A 26,686-nucleotide genomic window follows, 5' to 3' on the forward strand; every position below is an offset into this window, starting at 1 on the left:
AATGGAAACAATCTGTACAGATTTTTGCAACAAACTCTTTTCTGCCGTCAGTAACAGTGGAGCAGCCATATCTGGACGATCCCTGATGGGCTGCATGAGGAAGGAGAAGCTGAGTAGCCACACTAGCCACAGCCTGCACCTCGCAGAGGAACTCTGTGCCTGAGAGGGCACAATTAGGAAGGGGGAGGAAGCCAAAGGCCTGGGAGATACCTTGGAGCTTACTGTTATTTTTAACAATGACAACAAAATGGACTAAATGTTAAACACTATTGATGCATACATCTCTACACAATTTTAATGAAAATAATCTATACACACATTGAGGTTATTCTCAATGAAGTTATGAGAAGGAACAGGCAGGGCTTTGCAAATAACATTCACCAGCACATGCCTTTTTTTTTTTTTTTTTTACAATCATCCAATTTTAGATTTTACTGTGCTTATAGCATATCTATAAAAAAAGCATTTGACTTGGTAGAGCTAAACAATGCCTTAAAAGCTCTTTTTCAGCAAGGTATCTTTCCTGCCTATGTTAAAGTCATATAAAATTCCTTCAATGATGTAACAACAAATATAACTTTGGTGATTCTGCTTATTATTATCAAAGAGATCATAGAAAAGGTAGACCTGTCTCCCATATTTATGAAAGATTATCCTGTACAGTATCCAAGTGGGAGAGGGATTCCCCAGTGATGTATTGACTGAATAATCTCCTCACTGTATAATCTCCCTTGCTATCATACAAACTGCTGCTATGGCCCCATCAATGGAAAAAGAAACAAGGGATAGTAGACTGTAGAGTTGACTTAGATTTGTTTTCTTCCAGGGGTATAGACAAGGACCTCTTTTCCTTCTTGCAATACCTGTCCATTCTCTGTATTCTTTAACTTGTTTTTGGTTTTACAAAACCAATCCAAACTACATCCATCATACAACCAAGTTTTTCACCAATCTACAAGTTTTTGTTTGGAATATTTAAAAAAAGTATTCTTGAAATATTGATGATGTTGACTCCACCATTATTCCATTTCAGTCAGGCAGAGAGTATTCACTGAATGTCTGTCTGCTTTGTGCTCAGAACTATGGTAGCTCAATGGGGAAGAGAGGAATGAGTGGTGGTGGGAGAAAATGAATTGTGGGAGATAAGAAAAGTAATGGGGCATAATCTCTAATTCAAGGAACTTACAAACTAGTAAGCAAGGAGACTAATACATGTGAAATTGTATCTAATAGTATAAGAAAACAAACAAGTGATAAACTGTGTAGACTGCACAGCATGTTTTATGGGAATTCAGAGAAGACGGACATCCAGGAGAGCTAGAGTGGTCAGAGGGTGATCTATGGAAGAGGTGGAGTTTTGAGCTGGACCATGGAGCCTGAGGGGAATGGGGGTAGGTGAAGGAGAGTACAGAGCATACAGAGCATTACCATCATGCTAAACCGGGGGGATGTTTTGGTGAGAGGGGAAGTCGATTCATATGATAAGAAACAATATTAGTACTTTGAAGGGGTTGGACTAGATGGTCTTTAAGGTCCCTCCTATCTGAAATGGTTTGTGATGCTTTTTTTCTATCCCTATCCATTTTTTAATTAAAAACTGCAATTGACTTAGAGGTTAACTTACTGGCTGCAATATGCAGGATTCAAAAGGTTAAATTAGAAACTTTCAAAATAACTGGGAAACTGTACCTGAATAAGTGGGCTCGATCCATATGGACAGGTCTCTTATCCTGAGGATAACTAAAAAGAAAGTATTTAATTACAACCTATTCATCAACCAGTTAGCCAGTCAAGTCAATAAACATTTATTAAGTGCCCATTATGTACCAGGCTCGGGAAACAGAATGGTTCTGAAGAAACTCATATTCTAATGGAGGAGGCAGCATGTAAACAACAAACAGCGTAGGAACAAAACATATACAGGATAAACTGGAGACAATTAACAGAGGAGGCATGAGAATTAAATGGGATTAGGAAAGGCTTTCTATAGAAGGTGAGATTTTAGCTGGGAAGGAAACCAGGAGGTGGAGGTGAGGAAGGACAGCAGTCCAGGCCTGGGGGACAGCCAGAGAAAATTCCCAGAGTGGAGAAATGGAGCATTTTGTTTGTGGAACAGCCAGGAGGCTGATGTCATTGGATCAGAAAGTATGTGGGGGAATAGAGGGACAATGAAAAAGACTGAAAAGGTAGGGGAGGGGACTAGGTGAGCTTTGAAAATCAAACAGAGGATTTTATATTTGATCCTGCAGGTAACAGGGAACAAATGGAGTCTAGGAAAATCAGTTTGACTGCTGTGTAGAAGATGGAATGGAATGGAAGAGCTCACGGCAGGCACACCAACTAGCAGGCTATTTTGAGAGTCCAGGTGTGAAGTGATGAGGGTCTGCATCAATGTGGTGACTGTCAGTGGAGGAAAGGGGCGAGAGATGGTACAGAGGTTGTGGCAACAGACTGGATATGGGGGGAGAGTGTGAGAGAGAGGAGACTGAGGAGAACCAGGAGAGGGTGGTGTCCTGAAAACCTAGAGAGAAGAGAGTATCAAGGAGGAGAGAATGATCAAGTGTCAGAGGTCAAAGAGAGGTCAAGAAGATGAAGACTGGAGAACAGGCCATTAGAATGGGCAATTATGAGATTGTGAGAAACTTTGGAGACAGTAGTTTCAGTTGAATGATGAGGCTGGAAGCCAGACTACAGAGAAGAGAGTGAGAGAAGACGAAGTAGAGAAACCTACTGTAGATGGCCTTCTCAGAGAGTTTACCTACAAAAGGCAAGAGAGATGTGACAGCTGAGATGGATGCATCAAGTGAGGATTTTGTGAGGATGGGGGAGACACAGACACGGTGGTAGTCAGTAGGGAAGTGGCCAGGAGACAGAGAAAGAATGAAGATAAATGACTGTAGAGATGATAAAGGGGGTAATCAGCTGGAAAAGATGGGATGGAATGGGATCACTTGGTCATGTAGAGGGGTTAGCCTTACTAAGAAGAAGGGCCACTTTTTCATGTGAAATAGGGGAAAAGGTGAAGATGGTGGAAGCAGCATCTGAGTGATTTGAGATGAAGAGGAAGGGAGAAGAGGGAGCTTTTGGTGAGTGGCTTCAATTTTTTGACAAAATATGAGGCAAGGTTCTCAGCTGAGCTGGGAAAGCAGAGTCATGGGAAGTTTGAGAGGGATGAAAAGGTTTGGAGGAGCTGCTGTGGTGAATAGGATAGGGAGTTAATTAGGGAGTGGTGGAAAGGCTGCCTTACAGCAGTGAGAGCCCAGTTGAATTTTGTAGTGGACCCAGTCAGCATACTTTCATGATTTTCTCTGGCTTTGTTCAGAAGCAAATCTGTAGGGAAGACAATGAATGGTGGGAATGATCCAAGGCTGAGACTTAGCAGGGAATGATTGGCAATAAGGGGCAAGGCACTCAAAGGAAGACAGGGTGGAGATGAAGTGGTTTATTAAAAGGTCAAGATGAGGAAAGGAGGAGAGTGTAGCTAGTATAGGGGTGATGGCCTGGGAAAGAACCAAGGGGTTGAGGGACTGGATGTTACAGTGGGGATGAAAAATGGCGTGGGGTTGGAAGATGAAAGGAGAGATGGAATGGTGATAGACTGCGATCAGATAAAGGAATTTCAGAGTTCAGGAACACAAAACTGCAGCATGGGGAGTGATGGCAAGATCAAAGATCTTTGTGTGTGGCTGAGGTGAGATGGAGGATGAATGAATGAACTGGAGGATTATGAGACGAAGGTGCTTGAAGGCTTGTCAATATGTACGTTGAAGTCCCCTAGTATGAAGGCAGGAGTTAGAGGGAAAAGACATGAGTTAGTGTTGCAACAAACCAGCTAGCAGCTGCTGTAGGGGGTGTAAAACCAACAACAACCAGCACACAGAACGCTACAAGCCCAGGTTCTTTTGATCTGCTTTACTAAGGAAAGCAACATTAAGGGGTTAACAATCTTACTTTAATCCAGCACACAAATATCATTCACTTAGTTCAGGGGAAAAAGCCAGCACCCTGAACTTCAGAGCAAACACAAACAAATTACAAACATCAACAGACAGATCTTGTGTCATTCAAATCTCAATTCATAGTTACCAGAGTTTAACAAAGTCTGAACATCTGGGTTTACAAGCTGGAGGGCTCTTAACTACAGCTGCCCAGAGTCTCCACATCAGCACACCACCAAGAGTTTGAGCCCTTGCTCAGCACTCTCCAGTCTGCATGTGGGTCAGTCCTGCTGTAGCTCAGAGCTCCAAAAAAAGAAAGCCAACCTCTGGTTTTATATACTTTGTTCAGGGTCAAAGGTGAGTCACACATGTGACTCACCCACATGACCTAAAATTGTCACAAAAATGCGACATAAACCCACGTGGTCTAAAAGCCTCTAATGTCACAAACATATCATTCAAACCCATGTAAACTAGGCTTTCCCTTGAGGCAAGGAGGTCATCAAGGACTCCTAATTTAATCAAGGAAACAAAGGCCAAACTCTTCAAGGGCACTTGGTTGAAAAAGTGCTAAGAGCCCATCTTGATCGCCAATAGTTAGGCACTAAACTCAGAGGAAAGAAGGGGAGTGTCCTGGAAGCTGGTAGAGGACTGTTTCTAAAATTCTGACTGGGTGGTAGATATGGATTGAGTGAACCTCAAAGGAGGTGAGGTTACTGAGTGGTCATGATAGAGGGAAGCTGGAATATGCCAGTGAGTCAGGGGGAATGAGGGAAAGTGCAATCTGTGCTGGAAAGGAGGTCACAGGGAGGCTGGGTCATCAGGAGGGAAGCAGTTCTCCATAAGGCATCTGGTTTAAACTGAAACTTGAAACACGCATTTTATGATAAAATGGCAAGTCTAAAGTATTTACACAATGATTGATTGATACAATTATGATAAAATGCCAGAGAAAATCAACAGTAGCTTGAATCTCATAAACAAGGATGAGACAATGCTCTATAATCATTTGAAAGGTAAGAAGTGACTCACTGAGAAGACACCATCAAGTAGTGGTGTAACGCTAGTGTGGCAGCAGAACAGTCCTTGGTACACAGGAAGTGCCCAATTGATGCTTGCTGACTTCATGAGGGCACCCAGCCATCCACTTACTTTGTTCCCAGCTCAACTCACCCCTGCTCTGATCCTCCACTTCCCAGTTCCCTTTTCTCCTCCCCATGAGAATGTGAGCTCCTTGGGAGTAGAAACTGACTGGTTTTCTTGCATTTGTATCCTGAGCAGTTAGCATAGTGCCAGGCACAAATAAAGCACTTAATAAATACTCATTCACTCTACCATACAATAATGTTTAGTAGAATAAAGATTTTTTAAAAATAACAAAAATGCTAAGGAAATACCTGGACCGAGTAATATCCCAGATTAACCAATCATTTCCTGCAACAGCACCAACTTTGAAGGTGTTTCTTAAACACCAGTGTGCTGACATTAATGGTGTCTGTTCAGATTCCAGAGACAGGATAGCCTGTTGGGTAATGAGATCATAGAATCTGATTGTTCCATTCTTCTCTGCAACCATCAACTAAAAGACAGAAAATGATAAATTTAGTGAAAATGATATTACACTTTTCTGCTAAAATAAGAATTCAACAGACAAGTCTGTGCCATAAGATGCTGATCAAAAAAAAAACAAAACAAAAACCACAAATCCAAAAACCAGCTTTCTTGCTAATACTTAAAATGTATGCTAAAGTATGAGGGTATGGATTCAATTCACCAAACATTTTCTAAAAGAATTTAATATGTTTGCAAGGCACTGTGCCGGGTGACATCAGATGGGGATTATATTCTCCCAGAGGTCACAAGGCTGGGTGGCAAAGGGTTTTGTGTAAGCCTTCAACAGTAAGTGGGAGACCTTGGATAAAATAAGAAAAATAAATTTTAATGAGGAAAATCATTAATACAATTTCAAGTGATAAGATAAAACCATTAATGGCTACGAAGAAAGAGTTTGCCCTCCTAAAACTGCTGAGAAAGACTATTATTCAGGATGAGGTCACGTACTGATCATATAATTTTACAGAATGTCAATTTTGCGATACCCTCTGAATTAGGAAAAGACTAAGTTATAAGTTCAAGAGTTTATCAAGCACATACAAGTATTTGTTTCAGATATATCTCTCACTTGTTTAGTCATGAACTTTTCCACTATCCAAAGATCTGAAAGGTAATTCCTTCCTTGCTCCTCCAATCTGTTTATGATGTGACTTTTTACATCCAGATCATGTATCTGTCTTATCCTGATATATGGTATGAGCTGCTGACCTATACCTAATTTCTGCCAGAATGCTGTCCAATTTTTCCAGAAAGTTTTGTCAAATAGTGAGTGCTTCTCCCAGTAACTGGGGCCTTTGGGTCTATCAAACATGATACTTTCTTCTGTATGTCGCAAACTAAAATCTGTTCTACTGCTTGCTTGCTCTTCTCTCTCTCTCCATTCCACCCCTGTCGCTCTTTCACCAAATTTTTTTTTAAGGTAGTATTTTCTTCAGTGGTCTTTTGGACCTCCTTTTCCATTTGGCTAATTCTGCCTTTCAAGGCATTCTTCTTCTCACTGGCTTTTTGGAGCTCTTAAATTTGAGTTAGTTTATTTTTTAAGGTGTTATTTTCTTTAGTATTTTTTTGGGTCTCCTTTAGCAAGTCATTGACTTGTTTTTCATGGTTTTCTCACATTACTCTCATTTCTCTTCCCAATTTTTCCTCTACTTCTCTAACTTGCTTTTCCAAATCCTTTTTGAGCTCTGCCATGGCCTGAGACCAGTTCATGTTTTTCTTGGAGGGTTTTGATGTAGCCTCTTTGACTCTGTTGACTTCTTTTGTCTGTATGTTTTGGTCTTCTTTGTCACCAAAGAAAGATTCCAAAGACTGAGTCTGAATCTGAGTCCATTTTCGCTGCCTGGCCATGTTCCCAGCCAACTACTTGACCCTTGAGTTTTTCGTTGGGGTATGACTGCTTGTAGAGTATAGAGTACTTTGCTCCAAGCTTGAGGGGATGTACTGTTGTTTTCAGAGCTATTTCTGTACAGCCAGCTCTGCCACACCAGCGCTCCTCCTTCCCCAAGAACTGCCAACCCAGACCTGACTCAGACCTAAAGCAGGCTCTGCACTCCTACTCTGATCTGCCACTTCATTCCTCCCAGCAGGCGGGCCTGGGGCCAGAAGCAACTGCAGCTGTAGTTCTGTAGCTGCACCACCCCCGCTACTCATGGGGCGGTGGCCAAACCCTGAACTTCTTCTTTCACTCTGTCCCCTGCAGCTTTTCCCACTAACCTTCTCTGTTGTCTTTGGTGTTTGTGGGTTGAGAAGTCTGGTAACTGCCACAGCTCACTGATTCAGGGCACTAGAGCCTGTTCTGCCCGGCTCCCGGTCTGGTTGGTCCGGGTACAGCCAACGCTGGGCTCTGCTCCCCTCCGCTCCCAGCTCTATGTGTGATAGACCTTACCCAGACACCATCCAGGCTGTCCTGGGCTGGAGCCCTGCTTCCCTCTGCTATTCCATGGGTTCTGCAGTTCTAGAATTTGTCCTGAGCCATTTTTTATGGGTGTTTGGAGGGTCCTGGGGGAGAGCCCTAGCAAGTCCCTGCTTTTGAGTCACCATCTTGGCTCCCTCAAATGTTGTTTTTAATGATTACTGATTTGTAACACAGTTAGAAATCTGGGACTGATAGACTCCCTTCCTTCTTACTTTTTTCTTGACTCAGCAACTCCCATTGCCCCTAGTTCTCGACTGTCAGGCACAGCAGGACAAAGCCAATCCTTTTTCCACACTGTAGCTGCCTCCCTTGAAATCTTCTCTCCTTCAGGCTAAGTATCTCTAGCTTCTTCAACCCTTCCCATCACCATTATGGTAGGCCCCCCCTCTCCCCCTCAGGTTTGTACAGCTTATCAATGTCCTTTCTAAGTGTGGTGCTCACAAACACCATAATAATCCAGATGTGATTTGACCAGGGGCAAGAAGAGTAAAATGATCACCTTCATCTTTCTGGACACTAGGTCACTTTGACTTAATGCAGCTTAAGATTACTGTCTTTTCCCTTCAATTTAACAAGTATTTATTAAGTGTATACTATATGTGAGACACTGGTGCATGCTGGTAATCTACAAAAGGCAAAAATAAAACAGCTCCTGTTCCCAAGAGGCTTTACAGTTAACTAGGGAAAAACCATAATGTAGACTGATAAATATAGTACAAGGTAGGGAAGAAAGGGGCTACGAGAGAGAACAAAGTACTCTAGGACAATCTGATGAGGAAAGCGTTAACAGCTTTGGGTCACAGGGCAGAGGCAGGAAAGGCTTCCTGCAGGACACAGAAGTTGAGCTGAGCCTTGAAATTCAATGCAAATCAACATGCTTTAATAAATGCCTTCTCTGTGCACAGCTCCATAAGAAACACTGAGAATACAGACACCAACATGGAAGTTCCTGCTCCTGAGGAACTTAGACTCTATTGGGAGATAAAACTTCTACAGAGAAGCATATACAAAATAACCTTAAGAAGGAGAAGGCACAAAAAGCTGGAAGAATCAGTTAAGGCTCAGGGGAGACCTGAGTTGAATTGTGAAGGGAACAAAGGATTTTTAGAGGTAGAGAAAAAGAGAGAATGCCTTCTAGACATCATGGACAGCACAAGCAAAGGCGTGGTGTAGGAGGAATGCAGAATTCTGAGGCTAGGAGGGTCAATTTGGCCAAGTGAGTTGGGCCTAGACCTGAAGCAGAGCAGTGTAGGCCAGAGGAAGAACTCTAAGAGACAGGATCTAGCAGTTGATTCTTGTATTAAAGTATTTACTGTTTTTGCTGAGTACACACAGGATATACACCTGGCCCCTTGGAATCAGTCTCATTATAGTCACAGCCCACATACAAACTCTATTTGCATTGATAAAATTAAAAACCAAAAGAAGCCTATCACAACTCACCTTACACGCTTCCTCAGGATGCCAGCAGACACTCATTCCAGGGGAGCGGAGAACAAAGTGAGCTTTCTGACTCCCTTCTAAGTCCCAGACCCTAGTAAGAGAATATGACAGGGTTTACTGTTAACCCTTTATAACTGTTCATTTACACGACACTATTCAAAACTAACTTTGACAGCACACTGAGATTATGTAGTTACTCGGTATTTTTTTTAAAGAAAGTTAAACTTTTTTTTTTTAAGCAAATGAGACAGCATTACAGAAATTCAAGCCTTGCTCTCTATTGCATTATAAAAAGTTGAAGTGTTTTTATACTCCATTATATAGGAAGTTGCCATACTCTTTCTGTGATGTGATTAATATGCTACAGCACATGCCAAACTATTCTGGCACATGGCAGAAAAACTTTTAAGTTAATTACTTTCTATATTGTGGGCTGTATTCCGGAGTTTCCAGAAGCTGAATCTCACTAGACTAAACAAGCTGCAATGCCCTAATTCTACAGTCAGTTCATGTTATACTTTCCATCAATGGAACTTAAAAGACAGGGCTCCTGTTTTCAAAATAACAACATATCATTATGCTGCAGCTTCTAAACTGGCTTGATAAAACTGAATTCACTGAGGTCAGTGGCCATTTACTTGGTATTCCCTTGACCTCTCTGACCACCCTAGCCAAATAGATGCTATCTTACTCATAATTCTTTTGCTTTAGCTCTCCTTTCTTTTTACTGTTGCTACCATAAGCTCGGCCTCTTTGTTACCAATTTTTCCCCCAGCAGAACTCAGGAGTGGTGGCCAAACAGAATGGCATTTGTTCCAGTAACTTCCTTGGTTTTTTTTTTTTTAACAAAAATCCATAACAATGGTGGCCGGCTTATAAAAGAAACTGAACCTCTGAGGAAGGCACTAAGTACTCATACTTTGCTCATACTTTGGGGTAATAAATGTGGAATAAGCCCAGTGGAAGTGGTAAGCCAAAATAAGAGAAGGGCAATCTGTGTGCTGTACTCATTTAATGTCAATAGGCCCACGGCCTGTTGGGTGTGCTCCTGATGGGAAGACATGGACAAGAGCTGCAATGGATGAGAAGATGAAGATGAAGATGAACTGCCCTCTAGAGCCCTGAAGGGAGGGCCCATAGAAATATCAGCAGGGGATACACTGTAGTAATGAAGAACAAGGATGATCAATCAATCCATAAGCATTTATTAAGTGCCCACCCCTTGCCAGGCACTGAACTAGGCACTGGGGAGATGATGTATTAATTACTCAGAAGGAACTGTATTAATAAGGTAATCATTTCTAAGAAAGATTACTTTCTCAGAAACTTATTTAGATGCTCTTAACTCTTTCCTCTCTTCCCCCTAAAGGTTCCCAGGTTCATTGTTTGTCACTTGTAGACAGAGAGGCAGCACAGTAGATAAGAGCGCTGTGCCTGGTCAGGAAGAACCAAGTCCAAATCTGGCCTCAGATCCTTACTGTGTGACTCTGGGCAAGTGTTTTAACAACCCAGCTAGCAGCTTCTGTGGGGGTGTAAGATGCACCCACAGCCAGCACCCAGGGGCCTGCTGGGACCCAGGAGGCTGCCGGGACGCCAGGAAAGCACAGGTTCTTTTTATCTGCTTAAACAAGGAAAGCACGGTGAAGGGGTTGACCAGCTTACTTTGATCCAGCATTCACCTAGCATACAAACAACATTCATTTAGCTCAGGGGAAAACGCCAGCATTCAGTTAGTTCAGGGGAGCATACAGACAAGCATCAAGAGACAGACCAAATAGAGATTCATTGACTTACTTCAGGGGAAAAAACCAGCACCCTGAGGTTCAAAACATTCATTTAGTTCGGGGGGAAAACAAACCAGCACCCCGAACCTCAAAACCAAAATACAAACAAGTTACAAATATCAACAGACAGACCCAATACAATTCATAGTTACCAACATCTGGGCTCGGCCTGAGAGCAAGGGCTGGCCCACAGTCACGCTTGCTTGCCGCTGCTCCCACACCAACCGGAAGAGGAAAGAGAGAGCTCTTCAAGCTGTCCTCTCCCCTCTTATAGGGTTTTTGACATCATCAAGCACCGCCTGAATGACCAGGGCCGATTGGTTCTTGACTTGGCCCCTCCCCCTAGCGTAGATGTTAACACCTCCCCTCAGCCAGCCCCATGACTCATCACACAGGAAGTTTTCTGCTTCCTGACATGGTCTCTGGGCTTCCTGCCCCGGAAGAGCAAGCCACAGCATCCAGAGGCTCAATGAGGTAAGCTGAGTCATTCAAAGAAAACAAAGGCCATTCTGGTTACAGCAAGTCACTTCTGTCTGACTGTTTCCTCAACTGTAAACAGGGATAATAATAGCACCTACCTCCCAGGGGGGTTGTAAGGAACAAATCAGATAATATTTGTAAGTCCTTAGCATGGTGCCTGGCACACAGTAGGTGTTTAATAAATGCTTATTCCTTTCCCTTTATTTTCCCCTCTTCCCTCCCTCACTTCTGTAGAAAGGAGGAACAATGCTGACATGAGAAAGGGGAGTCAAAGAAAGTGGTAGTCAACAAAGTGCCCACAGGATTCTTCTTTTATGACTCATCTGAGTAATTACACACTTTTCTGTTTGTGCCACAGTATCTTTCATTGAATTTTTACTTCTAGACTATTTTGATTATCTCATTATAGGATTTAACTTTTTATTAAAGCAATTTCAAAAATCTAGACAAAAATAATTTGAAAGAAAATATTTTTAGTGAAAAATGCCCATTCCTAGTGTTGAAAGATCAATATATTCACTTTTAAACTAATTCAAGTGTTTTTAAAAGAGTATCTCCTTGACTAAGTAGAGCATGCCTTCTCTACTGCCAGACATACTGCATTTAGACCCATTTAAGTAAAATAATTTTTTTCAACTATATTTGGTATACGGGGGGAAGATTATGATTTTGTTGCATTATAAAAATTGTTAGGTTTGGCAACAGCCACATTTATTAGACATAAACATAGTAACAAGCAAGAAATAAAATGCTAACACTAGCATCTATTTTATTTCTATTGAAATAATAATGGTTTAAAACCCCCATTCTTTTGATTCCACTCTGATTTTACTTGTTAGCCATTCTATAAAACCCAAGTATACACCAGGACTTTCCCCCTCTTTCAAAGGGAAAGCAAGATGTGGAAGTTACAGAGTAAGGATAATATTTTCAAAATGCTAGCCAATTAAGGATTATTTTCCCAAATAGCCTATCTGATCATTGTGCTATCCTCACTTAAAAAACCCCACAACATCACCTCAAAGCACCTCGATTTAACCCTAGGCAAATAATAACATCCCTACAAGCTTTCCCCTTTTCTTTGGGATAAGATGACTTGTGGTTTAAAATTATATGCTTATTCAACAGATTTCAGTGGTTGTATTACTACGTCCAAACATGCAAAAGACAATAAATTAGGCTACAATGAGCATAACTAAATTAGCCATAGATACTATATAAAATGTCTATTCTTTTTGAATGTTTTCATTAAGTTTCTTTCAAGCCTTTTGGTAGAGCTCAATAGACTTTTCTATGACATGTGATTGGGTGTCTTATCTGATTTACTCCACAAATGTCTATTTCCTTGGGGTTCTCACTCAGTGTGCAGAAAATTCTGTGGAACTTACACCTGTGTTCACATGTTCATTGTGTGAGTCTTCCTATCCTTTCCAACTGAGGCACAATTACGGATTTAATTTAGACACCTAACCTGACCATGCCTGCTGACAAGGCTTAATTAACTTTCAGGGCATGGAAAAGGCAAAGCTTTTTATATATTACTTAATAAAAAAGAGAATTTGAGATGAATTCTTCCTTTGCATTAGGCTACATTTTAATGTTTATAAGCATCTATTTGTGAGAAGTTTTATATATCTATATCTATCTATTTAGCAATCTAAATAATTAAAACTCACAATTCAGGAATATGTTGTATGTTGTCTAAATTAATTTGGCTTCATCATTCTGAGAAAAAAATACAGCTTATAAGGAAAAAAAAGCTCCTTTTCTAAGACACCATTGATGGTAATAAGTGATACTTAGAGAATGAGAATGTGCAAAATAAAATATTTAAAAAGCTGACTATGAGCCAGACACTGTGCTAAGCTATCTCATCTGATCCTTACAACAACCCTGTGAGGTGGATACTATTATTATCCCCAGTTTACAATGGAGGAAAATGAGGTAGAAAGGTTAAATGACTTGCCCAGGGTCACACAACTAGTGTGAAACACAACCATTTGAAGTCACATTTGAACTCAGGTCTCCCTGACTGGCCTCCATCGGCTGCATCACCAGCCGCCTCTCCTTGTTCAGTTACTCAACAGAGGAAGCGTTTCCTCCATTCAAATGTCGTGTGTTAATGAACTGAATTAGATCAATAGCTTTGATCTGATAGTCATTGTGTCTGAGCAGACTTTTCCAGTTTACAAATAAGCAGAAAAGAACCGAGTAAAGTCTAGAACTTGTGCAAGGAATTGGTTCAGTCGTTTTCCTTTTGGAGGCCTCAACTTGCTGTCCTGTGTCCTGTCAAATGACAGGAGTACATTGGGGTTGTTGCCACACTAGATGACTTGTTCTCAAAGTGTGCTGGGAGTTCTCCCTGGCTATGGAGAAAACTCTGTGGAGCTTACATGCGTATCCCCATGTTCAGTGTGTGAGTCTTCTTACCCGCCCCTGGGGGGCACCATTACACATGATACTGACACTGGGCTGGGATGATCTCCAAGGTCCTTTCCAGCTTTAATATTCTATGAATCCAAGTCACACATGACTCTCCTATGAGACCTGTCTTAACTGAACAGTTTCTAAAATATAAAAATCAAAACCTTTATATTTATTTGCTTTATGCTGCTGCTGCACGTGTTGTATGTATTTTTATATGTGCTTGCTGTCTTTCCCATTAGAATGAAAACTCTTCAAACAGGGATTGTTCATTTTTTGTGCTTCACACTCCAGTGCTCAGTACACACAATAGGTGATTGATCTTAGTCAAAATAAAAAATGTCGAACTTTAAACAAGGCACTAACATTATTCAACTTTCTTATCTTGTAAATTATGCTAATAAACTCAACTAAAGACTAGGATGAAATTTGACATTAAGGATTTTTAACAAGAGTAAAGGATGTTCAAAAGGAGCTGTTATAAAACTGTGAAAGCAGTTAAAAAAAATCCCAACTAGCCACAATTTCTTAAAGATTTCAAGAGCTGGCCATATAAAAGGTATGGTGATTCTGGCCAGGTTGAGGAATTAACCACAATGGCCTTGATGGTCAAACCTCTTAAATACCATTACATCTCCTCACAAGCATGCAGATAGTTTGATTCAAAACCTCTGTTTGGTCATGGAATGAATGTGAATCTTAAAAAATTCATGCTGAGAGCAAGTTTTCAAATAAAGTCAGGCTGACAACAAGGAATGAAATTGGTTTATTTAAGAATGTTCACAGGTTGTAGTAGAAACCATTTCTCTGCCTCAGATCCTAGAGCAGGTCCCTTTTAAGGGCTTCTGAAGCACTGAAAAAAAAACCAACAACAAACTACCCCAAAACTGACAATGTCAGCTAACATTCTAGATGGACTATAAAAGAAAAATGGCTCCCTTATTAGTAGCAGGTAGAGGTGTATAGTTGTTGGGTGTGAAGAAAATCTGAGAAATGCTTATGACCCTCTAGGGCTTTAGAATGTATAAGGGACAGACAGACAGACACACATACACATGAGAAAGGCTGGCTGTGCAAATGTCAGAGATGTTCTTGGGTACTAGCCACACAACATCCAAGGCCCATACATGATGAATTGGTGGATGGAGGTCTTGTTTGCATCTGGGTAGCAGGACAGCCCTGCTCCCTAACCATCTTTGTTCTCTGTTCCTGGTAAGCTTTTGGGTCAGGTAGCTCTGCATCTTTGGCTCAAACTATACTGCTAACTCCAGCTGCCAAGGAAAAGTGGAATCAGTTTGAGCCTTGCACATTCTTGGAGATGTAATTTGAAATGCACATCCTATGTGCAGGTTCAGCATGTATGGCCTTTATGAAGCCAAAGGAAAAAATACCTGTGGGAGGCGTAACAGAAAGTTCACTAGAGTCAGAGTCAGAAGACCTGTAGTCTCATTCTGAATGTACTAGTGTGTTAGCTTCACCAAGCTATAGTCTATTACCTACAAGATGTAGATAGCAAATGCCCTATCAATTTAACATTAAGATGAGAGGGAAAGGCAGCATATGTGGCAGTGAAAAGAAGATGTTATGTACTCATCTCCCCAAAAGAATGTAAACTCTTTTGAGAATGGAGGGCCAGTTGCATTTTTTTTTCTGTATATGTATCCCAGGGCCTGGCAGATGCTTAATAAATATTTGTTGGTTGACAGGATGGTTGGGCTGCCAAGATAGCACTCATCATCCTTTAGTCTTTTCATTAAGTTTCACCTGGAAGAACAACAGAAAAACCATTCAAGGGGTGGCAGTGATGGGGAAAAAGTGAAGTAAGGAGTTTCCTGCCATGGACAGAGCCTGGAGTTACTACTGTGGGATGAAGAAAGCCTAATCAATTAAGGAGTTCTGTAGGAAGGCTCAAATCTAGAGAGCAGTCAGCACCTAGCTCCACTGACATTCCAATGAATACTATTGGCTTTGGTGAGATCTCCTGACGCCACGAATTTCACCTGGTTGTACTTGCTTCCTTGTAGGTGGCTTAGAAAACCTCAAAAAACTCGTGTTGCATCAGGGATGGGGAGGGTAGGCGTTCAATCTAAGCATGCCTGGAGAAGCACACTAATTCAATCTTCTGATAGAAATATTAGAAGAAGTGGGCAGGCCCATCCCTGAATCCTCAGATGAAAAGAAAGAGGGAAAGCAGAGGCCCCAGACCTTGATACGAGGAATATGAAGCAGGAGCTCCTTAAGTGGGGAGGGGGAAAAGTGGGGGAAAAATATGTTCCTAACACTCCACTCTGAATATGGTTTCCCATAGAAACAATGTTATAATCAGTGGTTAACTTCAGGCACTATGGGTTAAATCGGCTTTTGTGGCCTACTCTGACCATCTTAACACTATTTTTATGGAAAAATGAGGTCTGAATCACAAACTTACAAATTAAGTTTTGGAACAAAGGCTACTTGGAATTTGGGGATTGCCTATATAGTGGATCTTAGTGTACTGAGATTGTTCTTCGATGCTACTTGCCATAAAACAAGCTGAAATTGCAATTCAATATTAGCTTTTTGAATTGCAAGTCATTTCAGAGAGTTAAACCAAGAGCTAGATCTAGGCAAACACTAGATCTAGGAAAAGAAATATTTAGGATTATAATTTGAAATGAAGAAATGGCTCCATTTTATACTTTTTCTTTAGAACTTAGATGCCAGGAAGCAATTATAAAGAACCCAAGGTGGGAAAAGATTACTTGTATCTCAGGCATGTAACATCACATGCATTAATTCAAGATACTTTAATTAAATTTAGCAATCATTTATTAAGTGCTTCATGTGCCATACACTGTACGAGGTGCTGGGGATGCAAAAACAAAATGGTCCCAGACTTCCAGGAACTTAGGTTCCATGACAGGAGAACACAGCATTACACAAATTTGTTGCTGAGTTGTTTCAGTTGTGTCTGACTCGTTGTGACCCCTTGTGGGATTTCTTGGCAAAGATACTGGAGTGGTTTGCCATTTCCTTCTCCAGCTCATTTTACAATAGGAAACAGAGGCAAACAGGGTTAAGTGACTTGCCCAGGGTTATACAGCTAGTAAATGTCTGAGGCTGAATTTGAACTCATGCAGATTACTCTTCCAGACTTGAGGCCTGGCCCTCAATGCACTATGGTGCCACCTAGCTGCCCATGATTTTGAAGGGAGCTAAAAAGCACTAAAAACTGGGTGAATCCTGAAAGGCTTCTTGTAGGAAGGAAGTGATACTTGAGCTGAGCCACGAAGGGAGTAGAGATTTTAAAAGGCAGAAGAAGGGAACAGCAGCAGACAGAATGTCACGTACAGGGTAGGGCAAGTAGGCTAGTCTGGCCAGAATGTAGAGTGCATGACTAAGGGGAAATAAGCCTGGGGAGACGCCAGGTTATGAAAGGCTTTAAATGCCCAATCAGATGGTTTGTATTTTATTCTAGAGCCAATAGGGAGCTACTGAAGCTTCTTAGGAAGGGGAGAGACATTGTCAGACTTGTGCTTTATAATATCCATTTGGCAGCTGTGTGGAGGACAGATTGGAGAAGGGAGAGACTGGTTGCAGGGAGCCTAATTAGCAAACCATGGCAAGAGGCCGGGGGAGAAGTGGCAAGGCCTGAGCTTGGGCAGATGACGGATGAGTGCAAAGAGGAATGAGAATGAAAATGTGGTGGAGGTTTAAGTGACAAAACTTGGCAATGGGCTGGTGGGGGTAGGGGGAGTAGGGAGAGTTAAAAGTCAAGGCACTTGAAGGGTGCAAACCTAGGGGCCTGAAGAGAAAGGGGCCATCTTGAGAGAAAGGGGTGTGTTTAGAGGAAAAACAATGAGTTTTGTTTTTAACTCTTCATCAGAATGTTACTCGATAATATTGCCAAATGACATATAGTCATTTGAAAAGATTCCCTGGAATACTGGCTTGCCGGTTGTTAACTAAATTCAATCGACTCTTGAATATTCTTACAAATAGAGGTAAGGATAATACAAAATGGCAGATAATCCAAAAATCATTTATACTTGGCTTTAGATGGTGTTTTTGTACTTACATTTGACTATGGGTGTGTCTGATATTCTGGGATTCATTTCAAACCAAAAAAAAAAAAAAATGAAACCACATTTTGAAGACCTAACTTAAGAGCTGGGAAGCAGTTCAATTTCTTCATCTTGCCCCCTGTAAATTTTCCCCCTGCAAGCTACTCTTTGCTAAGAATGGGTCACTTATTCTCATACCAAAGCAAGAATGCCTTTTCTGAAACCTTCCTTGGTTAGGGGAAGTAGTTAACTGGGTTTTACATAGTTTCAACTGGGCAAAATCAGAAGTGGAAAGTGAACTGTGTCCTTTGTGAAAGAGATTATACATATGGGATTATGCAGGATAGGTCTGAATAAGCTGCTAGAACCAACATTTAAGGACAGGTGACAGGTAAAGTTTAGAGCATGCCCAGGTCAAAGGCTACACTGCTGGACAGAGCACCACCTGCGTGTGGTCAGAAGCCTGCCCATTCAACAACAATGGCCAAAGATTTACATGAAATAAGCAGTGCTGTTTATTGAAACGTTCCCATTGAAAACACAGGATGTCCCTTTGGAGTGTAAAAATCTTAGCCTACTAGGTGTGGCTCATTGGATGTGAGAGCTAAAAGGAACTTTAACAGTGAGACTAGGTGAGCTCTGAGGTCAGTTCCTGGAGAGATCAGATGTCTACTTTGCTTCTAGTCGGGTAGAGCTAGCTGTTAAAATCATTGCTTCATTTCACTTAGGAGCAAACAAGATTTTTGTGCTGCATGAAACGCTCTCCATGCTCTTTCTCACTCTCTCCCTGCCCTATTCTCTTAATATATTCATGAGATGAAAGGATTTATGCAAATTCAGAACTGGAATATGGAACAAACTCTAGATATTCACAAGGTCTTTTAAAAATGATAATTAGTAGAGGGCAAAGTGCTTTTTGTGGATTCCAAAGAAGGAGCTTTTCGGGTAATAATTTATTCCTTTTATCCTATTGTTCTTGATTTCTGGCTAGCTAATTATCTGCTTGGGAGTTCACTGCAGAAGGAAATTCCTGCTACCAAATGTTTTTGTCAGTATGGACAAAAGGAAAATGGACGGTATTAACTGACACATCTGTATCCACTTGGCTCCTCTAACTGGTAGAAACCACGACCCTTGTGAGAGAATTAAGCTGTTTGATGAACTATAATGCACAATAAAATATGCTAAGTAATAGCTGGGAGATATATAACCAAAGTGGGACTACTGCATGAGAGGATGAATTGTACAGGAAGTCAGGGAAAGAGACTTCCCCGCACATTGACATGTCTTCTGGTAAGGTCTCTCCATAATACGGCCTCATACTACCTACCCCTTTTTTCCACTGTTTCCCAACATCTGGTCAGCCCATATTGTGGTGCTGGAGAAATCAGTTATTGCTAAGGAGAACCCTGCCCCCTGCCCCCTGCCCCCAGCCCCCAGCCCCTAACTAAATACCCCAGTTTGCATAATAAAGAATGGACTCAGACCTTTTGGCATTTAGCAAATGTCCCTGGGGCTCCACGGCTCCTCCAAGGAATGTCAATAGATAAGATTATCCCACTTAACCATAACCTGTCCGAATCCTTGATCTGTCAGGACCTTTGTTCCTGTTCCCCCAACCACCCTGTGACCTGGCCTGTAAATTTCAAGAGATTATTAACCACTGCACCCTGTATTTTCTATAAAAACAACTTTTTCAGCTCTACTTGGGGCCATTCTGATTTGGGTTGAACCCCGAATGGACGCCGGCTAATAAATTCTCCATTTAAAACTTACACTCTGTGGCCTGTCTCACTCGCTCTTGGTATAACAATATGATCCTAATTTTGTTTATACCTTTGACTGTAAAAGCAAATCTGCTTGCTTCTTTACTCAGATGAATCAATTAAGAAAGATTCATGAATACCTATTATATGACAAGAGCCCTGTAGAATAAAAAAAGACAAGGTATATTTGCTAAATAAGAATATAATCACTGAGCTTTGACACTCCCCCCCCCCATTATAAAAATCCTAGAGTACTTTTCCATTTAATTTAATGAGCATTTTAATGCCTGTCTGTCCACAGGGAGCTTCCATTTTACTGGGGGAAAACACATGGACAAACAGGTGAATACAAAATCAATGCACAGAAATTCTGGAATGAAGTGGGAATTAGGAAAATCAATTGATGTGGGAAGTGATTCCTGAACTAAGACAGAGCCAGAGAATGCAAGAAGGAAGGCAAAGCATTCCTGGGATGGGGATGGGGGTGGGGTGGGGTCAGAGATGGACCACTGTGCACAGAGAACAGCAAACAGGCTGGGCTGGCTAGAAGAGTATGTGACTGGAGGATTTTCAATGGCTGATGAGTTTACATTCTATCCTGGAGGCAAAAAGGAGCCATTGAGGCTCTTAGGGCAAGAGTGATATGCTGAGGCCTGGGCTTTAGCAATAACAGTGTGGCAGCTCTGTGTGGGGTGGATTTCCTCACATGTGGAAATAGGACCAAATGAGGCTGTTCACCAATAGATCAGGCAGAGGCAAGGAAGGCTTTGATGGGATGTCTCTGGACTTCTCTTCGCATGACTTTTTCTGTAAAATATGACTCAGGTTCCACAACACACTTGAAGCAATTAGAGAAGAAATTACCACGAAGTGTTCAGAAAAGGGATCGAAAGGTATCTGTCAGAGTAGATGGAGAAGGCTTTGTCACAGAGGTGCAATTTAAGCAGGACATTGATAAATGGGAAAATCTGAATAGGCTAGGAGTAAGGAGGGATTCCATTCAAGTTGGGAAGAAGAGTATAATCCAAAACATGGCATTAGCAGTGCATGTGCTTAGAGTGTTCTAGGAAGGGCAGAGCTAGATTAATTAGCTTTGCAGGTTGTCTATAAATGGCTTTGAAAGTGATGAGGCAAAAAGCCACAATGACAAAAAAAAGGATAGGTTGGTTAAATTATGTGCTTTGAAGAGTTCCTTAATGAATGTCTATGAACTTCTAAAAATAGACTCCTGAAGGACAAAGATTACACTTAAAAAGCATTTTGATGACTACCTAGAAAAGTGACATACGTATCTATCTGGGTATGCAACCATTATAACAGAACAGTCTGGGAATATTAGCAATTTTACTTTAAGATAAAAATAAGGGCCCAAAATAAAGGATTACTGCCTAAATATATCTTTTTTATTCTTAAATGGTAAAAACATTGCCTCTATATGATTCAAAAAATAAACTAGGTAGAATTTCAGGGAAAAATACCTCTGAATTTCATTTGGGCACTTAGAATTAAACATTTCAAAGCCTATTTTCTGAAAAATGTCATAGGCTTTTTTTTTATATACCAAACTCATATGTCTAAGTTAAGTTCATGAAAATTTGAAGGGGAAAATAGTCACTTAAGAATATTTTTTATAAATTTAGCAACAGCAAGGTCTGACAATTTAGTTTCCTGGAATTGTTTGAAAAGGATTAATCAATGCTCTGTGAAAACAGCTAATAGATATAAAGCAAAGTTGTGAAACAAAGTTTATTTTTATAGAGGTGAGAAGCTACTTTGAGGCCAGTGTACAGAATAATCATTAACATGATTTAATTTGTATAGACAAACCTTACATCTTTTCAGATTAGATACATTTTTGGAAAGATGAGGATGTTGAAAAATTTGTTACCTCTACAATATGCTCATGTGTTCTACTTTTCTGTGTCGTCTTAGATAAAACCAAGCCCCATGAGGGCAGGGTGCCTATCTTTTCTTTCTTTTTTTTTGTTGTTTTTTTGAGGGGGGAAGGCAGGGCAATTGGGGTTAAGTGACTTGCCCAAGGTCACACAGCTAGTACATGTGTCAAGTGTCTGAGGCCGGATTTGAACTCAGGTCCTACTGACTCCAGGGCCGGTGCTCTACTCACTGCGCCATCTAGCTGCCCCAGTGCCTATATTTTCTAAACTCTATTCTCCTCCATGATCCTGATACTTAGATGCTTAATAAGCCTCCTGAATTGTGTCTGTAGTTCAGCAGGGGCAGTGGAGAGCCTCAAAATCAATACATTTCCGCTGCCACTGTAATACCATGTCAGTTTTCCAGCAGATCACATGTGATGATTTCATTTTTAAGAAATGCAGAATAAATAGGAGAAATTTTTCTGCAATATAATGTTTTAACATAAACTTACCAGTAATACCACATAGGGAGTATTAGTATTCCCTTATTTCCAAGAAAAAAATTTGAGTCCAATTTGTAGCTTCAAATTTCAGTCTAGGCTATAAGTTCTAACTTTAAAGGAAAACATCTTTTACCATTCACACCAACAGAGAGGCTTAAAACAAACCCAAACGCCTATCTGAATGATGCTCAGTGATTCTTTGGTGCAGCCCATTTCTAGGAAGCATAAGATCCACAGAAGTTAAGTTTAAATTTCAATAAGAACCAATACAGTAATTGAGGGATTAAAGAATGAGTACTAATTAAGCTGCTCCTGTATAGTGCATTGTGGTTGGACGAAGTTTTACACGGCAACATTATACTGAGATTCAATTTTTTGTGGGGGCTTAAATCTTTTTTATTTGGGGGCTTAAATCTTAGTACAAATCTTAACCTAATCATGCCATTGCATTGGATCAACATTTCACTACTCAGCTAGTGCCAACTATGCCACAGCTCTGCACTGGTCCTCCTCCACCTCCTGGCAGAACTTGGCCTCCCTCCTACTCCAGGGATCCTGGGCTCGGGCTTTCGGCTTCTCCTTCCTTGGCCAGCTCCAAATGATATGGCTGTGCTCTTGCCCAGTATCTTCCTTGCTCCTTAGAATACTAGCTCCCTGTAAGGGTTGCTTCTTCACCTCCAACAGAATGCAAACTCCTCGTGGGCAGGGGCTATTGTGCTCGCTGCTATCTGTATCCCTAGTGCTTAGTATGGTGCCGGGGACAAAGTAAGCACTTAATAAATGTCTTTTCACTTACTGATGGATCCACAACCTCATCTATGTAGATACACCTTCTCTACTGCCTAGGCAGCTGAGGTGGTGTGGTAGATAGAGCACTGGGTTGTTGTTTGTTCTTCGTTCTCGAAGGGAACTGAGATATCAGGGAGGTCCATGACATCCAAGTGAATTGGATTTAAGTGACGCAGGGCTGTGCAAAGTCACCAGCCTCACTTTCTCCTCCAGAGCCATCTGGGTCCAATAACAAGATATAGATCAGGATGACCAGAGATGGCCGCCAGGGGACTGGGCCTTGAGTCAGGAATACCCGAGTTCAAATCCAGCCTCAGATACTTACTATCTGTGTTACCTTGGGCAAGTCACTTAACCTTGGTCTGCCTCAATTTTCTCAACTGTAAAATAGAGATAACAACAGTGCCTACCTCCCATTGTGAAGATGAAGTCAGTCAGTATTTGTAAAGTGCTTGGCACAGTGCCTGGCACATAGGAAGTACCACACAAATGCCAACTATGATTATCATTAATACTAGTTCATATGTCAACCCTTTATTGTCTTCTCATCCTATTAAATTCTCACATAGGTCTTCAGTAAACCCATAACCATAAGACATGGCTGTGATTATACTGGTGTAGTGAAGGAGGGCTCTTGTGGCAGCAAGCAAATTGTTATTATTGTAAATATCACACAATTTCCTAAGTGCAATCCAGTTCCATCTCCCTCTCCAAGAACTTAAATGGCCTGCCCAAGGTCCCAGAGAACTCAGACTGGATTCTTTCTCTGTGACATGGCCAACACCTCCAGTGAGCATGTGCTGGTTTTGTCTTGCTTTATGCTGACACTCAGTTAATCAATGAACAAAGTTATATCCATGATCATGTTGATTACTGATTCTTGTAGGTTTTTTTAACATGCATGGGAAACTCCTTGTTTGAAGAAAGTTTTTAAAGGACCCACATGTACAAAAATATTTATAGTAGCTCTTTTTGTGGTGGCCAAGAAGTGGAAATTGAGGGGATGCCCATCAACTGGGGAATGGGTGAACAAGTTGTGGTATATGAATGTATGGAATACTATTGTGCTATAAGAAATGATGAGCAGGCAGACTTCAGAAAACCTGAAAAGACTTACATGATCTGATGCTGAGTGAGGGGAACAGAACCAGGAGAGCGCTGTACACACTAACAGCACAGCATGCCAGGACTGACTTTGATGGACTTAGCTCTCCTCAGCAATGCAAAGATGTAAAACAACTCCAAAAGACTCATGATGGAAAATGCCATCCACATCCAGAAAAAGAAAGACAGAGTCGGAATGCAGATTGAAGCAGACTATTTTCTTTTTTTGTTTTGTTATATGTTTTTCTTTCTCATGGTTACTCCCATTCGTTCTAATTCCTCTATACAAGATGACTAATGTGAAAATATGAAAAAAAAAAGAGCCTCTAAGGTTCCATATTGATGCACAGAACCACCTTAGAAAGCACAAACATAGCAAGGCTGGTTATTCTTTATGACTTGAAGTCACTTATATGACAGTGCAGATAGAGTCTACTGTAGGGAATCTCCAAAAGCCCATCAATCACCTTTTTGTACTGTCATATTAGGGTACTCCAAAAGGCATATGGACCATTTTCACAAAGATCGATGAGAAGAAAAGCCATTTCTGGATACAAATTTCAATTTGTCAGTTAGCTTCTTTAACTCCTGTGACCTCTATTTTCATTCCATTCTAGTCACACACAAAAAAATGGGCACACCCTTGATCCAACAAGATCAAAATTTATGAAATTCTGACCGTAACCTCCTTTCAGTCAGTCAACAAACATTTATCAAGCCACACACTGTGGTAAACTTTGAAGATACAAGGAGAGAAAAAAACATGGTTCTTTCTTTTAAGGTGGTCGCATTCTAATGGGAATGTGCACACTCTAATGAGAACGTGCCTGGGATTATGTACATACAAGACAGATGGAGGGTAACTGGAAGGTAACTTCCAATGCAATTTCTCTTCCATCTCTCCCCATGTTTCCCTCCACCTTAAACCACTTCTTTGTTCTTATGTGAATTGCTAATCTCTCAAGCCCTCTGGTGATGAAAACCCAAGCACCAAACTCTACTCTGAGCCCGCTTTCCTCTTTCCCCAATATTGGTTCTATAGGTAACCAGGGAGATGCTTCTTTAATACTTCTTGCCTACCTGTCTTATTACTGTTCATCACACACCAAGCCCTAACCCTGGATTACTCCCAATGACTGCCTCCTACTCACATGGATCTGTGTTGTACTGGAGGAAGTCACAACTGTGCGGCCCGATCTGTTACGGCATGTGGATTACCTCTCCTGCCCTCCAAAATGTCCACTTCCCTTTCCACTGGTTCCTTCCTTGCTCCATGCAAACCTGCCCAAGTCTCCTCCCCAACTTGGAGAAGCCTTACTTTATTGCTAAATCCAACAGTTTCCCCCTCCCATCCTGTTGCCTCCTCTTTCCTTCTCAATACTTGCTAGCGTGCTCTCCCAGGCACTCAGGGCAGATAAGGCAAGCCACCTACTTTTGAGGCCAGAAAATGGCCTAAAGGCAGGATACAACAAGCACCTGGACAGCCAAAATCAATAAATAATATCCACACAAATTAGACCAGCATCGAACTCAAATAAAAACAGGGCCACTAATCCACACATAAGGATCCCTGTGTGCCACATATGGACCTAGTTTTAAAATGTAATAATATCTATGTTTTATTATATTTTTACTTATTTCGTTAAATATTTCCTAATTAGATTTTAATCTGGTTTGGGCTGCGCTTGGGTTGCATACTTGCCATCTGTGTATTAGAAAGCTGAAAAACCAGGTGCTTTGTGAGATCTGAGGGCTGATGGTCCTTCCTGACTGGGGAAGAGGTCTGGATGATGCTGGTTTTCACAGGAGAGGTTCTAGGATCCAAAATGCAACAACAAGAAGAGGGGAGGGAAATCTTGCTTTCCTAGGGGAAGTACCCCAGACTCAATCAGAACCTCCCTTTACATGTCCAATACAAAGACCAACACTAACTTGGGGTATTCACATAGGAATGAGAGACAGTGCCAGCATGAATCCTGAAAATGATGCCAAGTATTTGGAAGTCCGGGGAAAGAAACTAAAAATCTCAGCATGGCTGGTGTTTTCACCCCTGCTGTAAACCAAAGACAGGAGGAACTTCATAAAAGAGAGGTAGCTTGGATAGTGCTGAATAATGCAATGTGAGTCTGTACACAAAGGTTTTTGATATAAGAAGTAGAATGGGGCACATCAAATAAGAGTGAATAAAAACGAATACATTTGCCTGAAGACTTTATGAATCTGATTAAAAGGGTTTTAAACAGAAAATGGAAGAGGAAGAAGAACATGGCCTCTATGTATCTATTAAGCTGGTTACTATAGAGGTTAATGGGGATGATATTGGAAAATCAATGGAGAAGAGTAATTCTTAGGAGACAAATATCCATAAAGAGGGGCAATGATAAAACTCATGCCCTCAAACATTTATACACAAATGCATCAACTATGGATGATAAACTGAAACACTAATCTTAACACGTTATCGCCGGTTTGGGATATGACGTGATTACAGTATTCTTATGAAAGGGCAAACTATTTAAAAAAACACAGACTAGGAAAAAAGGGACATTGGGTTAGCACTTTATATCAAGAACATATACCTATGAAAGGAAATCCAGGTACCGGAGGACAAAACGATGGTGGAGAGCATGGGTTATCCTGTATATAGTTTGCTTTGTATAAATTTGTTTGCATGTTGTTCCCTATCAGATTGTAAGTTCTTTGAAGGCAGGGATTGTCATTTAGTTCTTTTTGTATCCCCAGCACTTAGCACAGTGCTTGGTACATAGTAGGCACTTAATAAATGTTTACTGATTATCATCCTTCACAGCCTGACTTTACAGGTCTAAGTTTGTAATCTGACCCCAACCTCTAAGTTAGGCCTTCTGACTTCAAGATTAATTCTATTACACCATAATTCCAATTTCATCAGTATTATTTAGAAGGGAAATCTCTGAAAAATCCATAATATTGTTTTGCGGGCTTGTAAATTGCTAATTGCTTTTTGCTAGATATTGTCAGTCATCA

General features: G+C 41.0%; 1 protein-coding gene across 2 annotated transcripts in view; it reads right to left on the bottom strand.

Annotated features, from left to right (window-relative positions):
- Positions 1 to 26,686, bottom strand: part of NUP37 (nucleoporin 37) — a 47,461-nt gene that overhangs the window by 3,604 nt on the left and 17,171 nt on the right. For both annotated transcript variants that reach the window (XM_036758541.1, XM_036758542.1), the window contains 3 exons: positions 8,911 to 9,001; positions 5,336 to 5,517; positions 1,690 to 1,740 (listed from right to left, as the gene is read on the bottom strand). In XM_036758541.1, coding sequence (XP_036614436.1) covers positions 1,690 to 1,740; positions 5,336 to 5,517; positions 8,911 to 9,001 — 324 coding nt within the window. The remainder of the gene's footprint in view (positions 1 to 1,689; positions 1,741 to 5,335; positions 5,518 to 8,910; positions 9,002 to 26,686) is intronic.

The sequence above is a fragment of the Trichosurus vulpecula genome, chromosome 5, assembly GCF_011100635.1.
Source record: "Trichosurus vulpecula isolate mTriVul1 chromosome 5, mTriVul1.pri, whole genome shotgun sequence".
Classification (NCBI taxonomy): Eukaryota; Metazoa; Chordata; class Mammalia; order Diprotodontia; family Phalangeridae; genus Trichosurus; species Trichosurus vulpecula.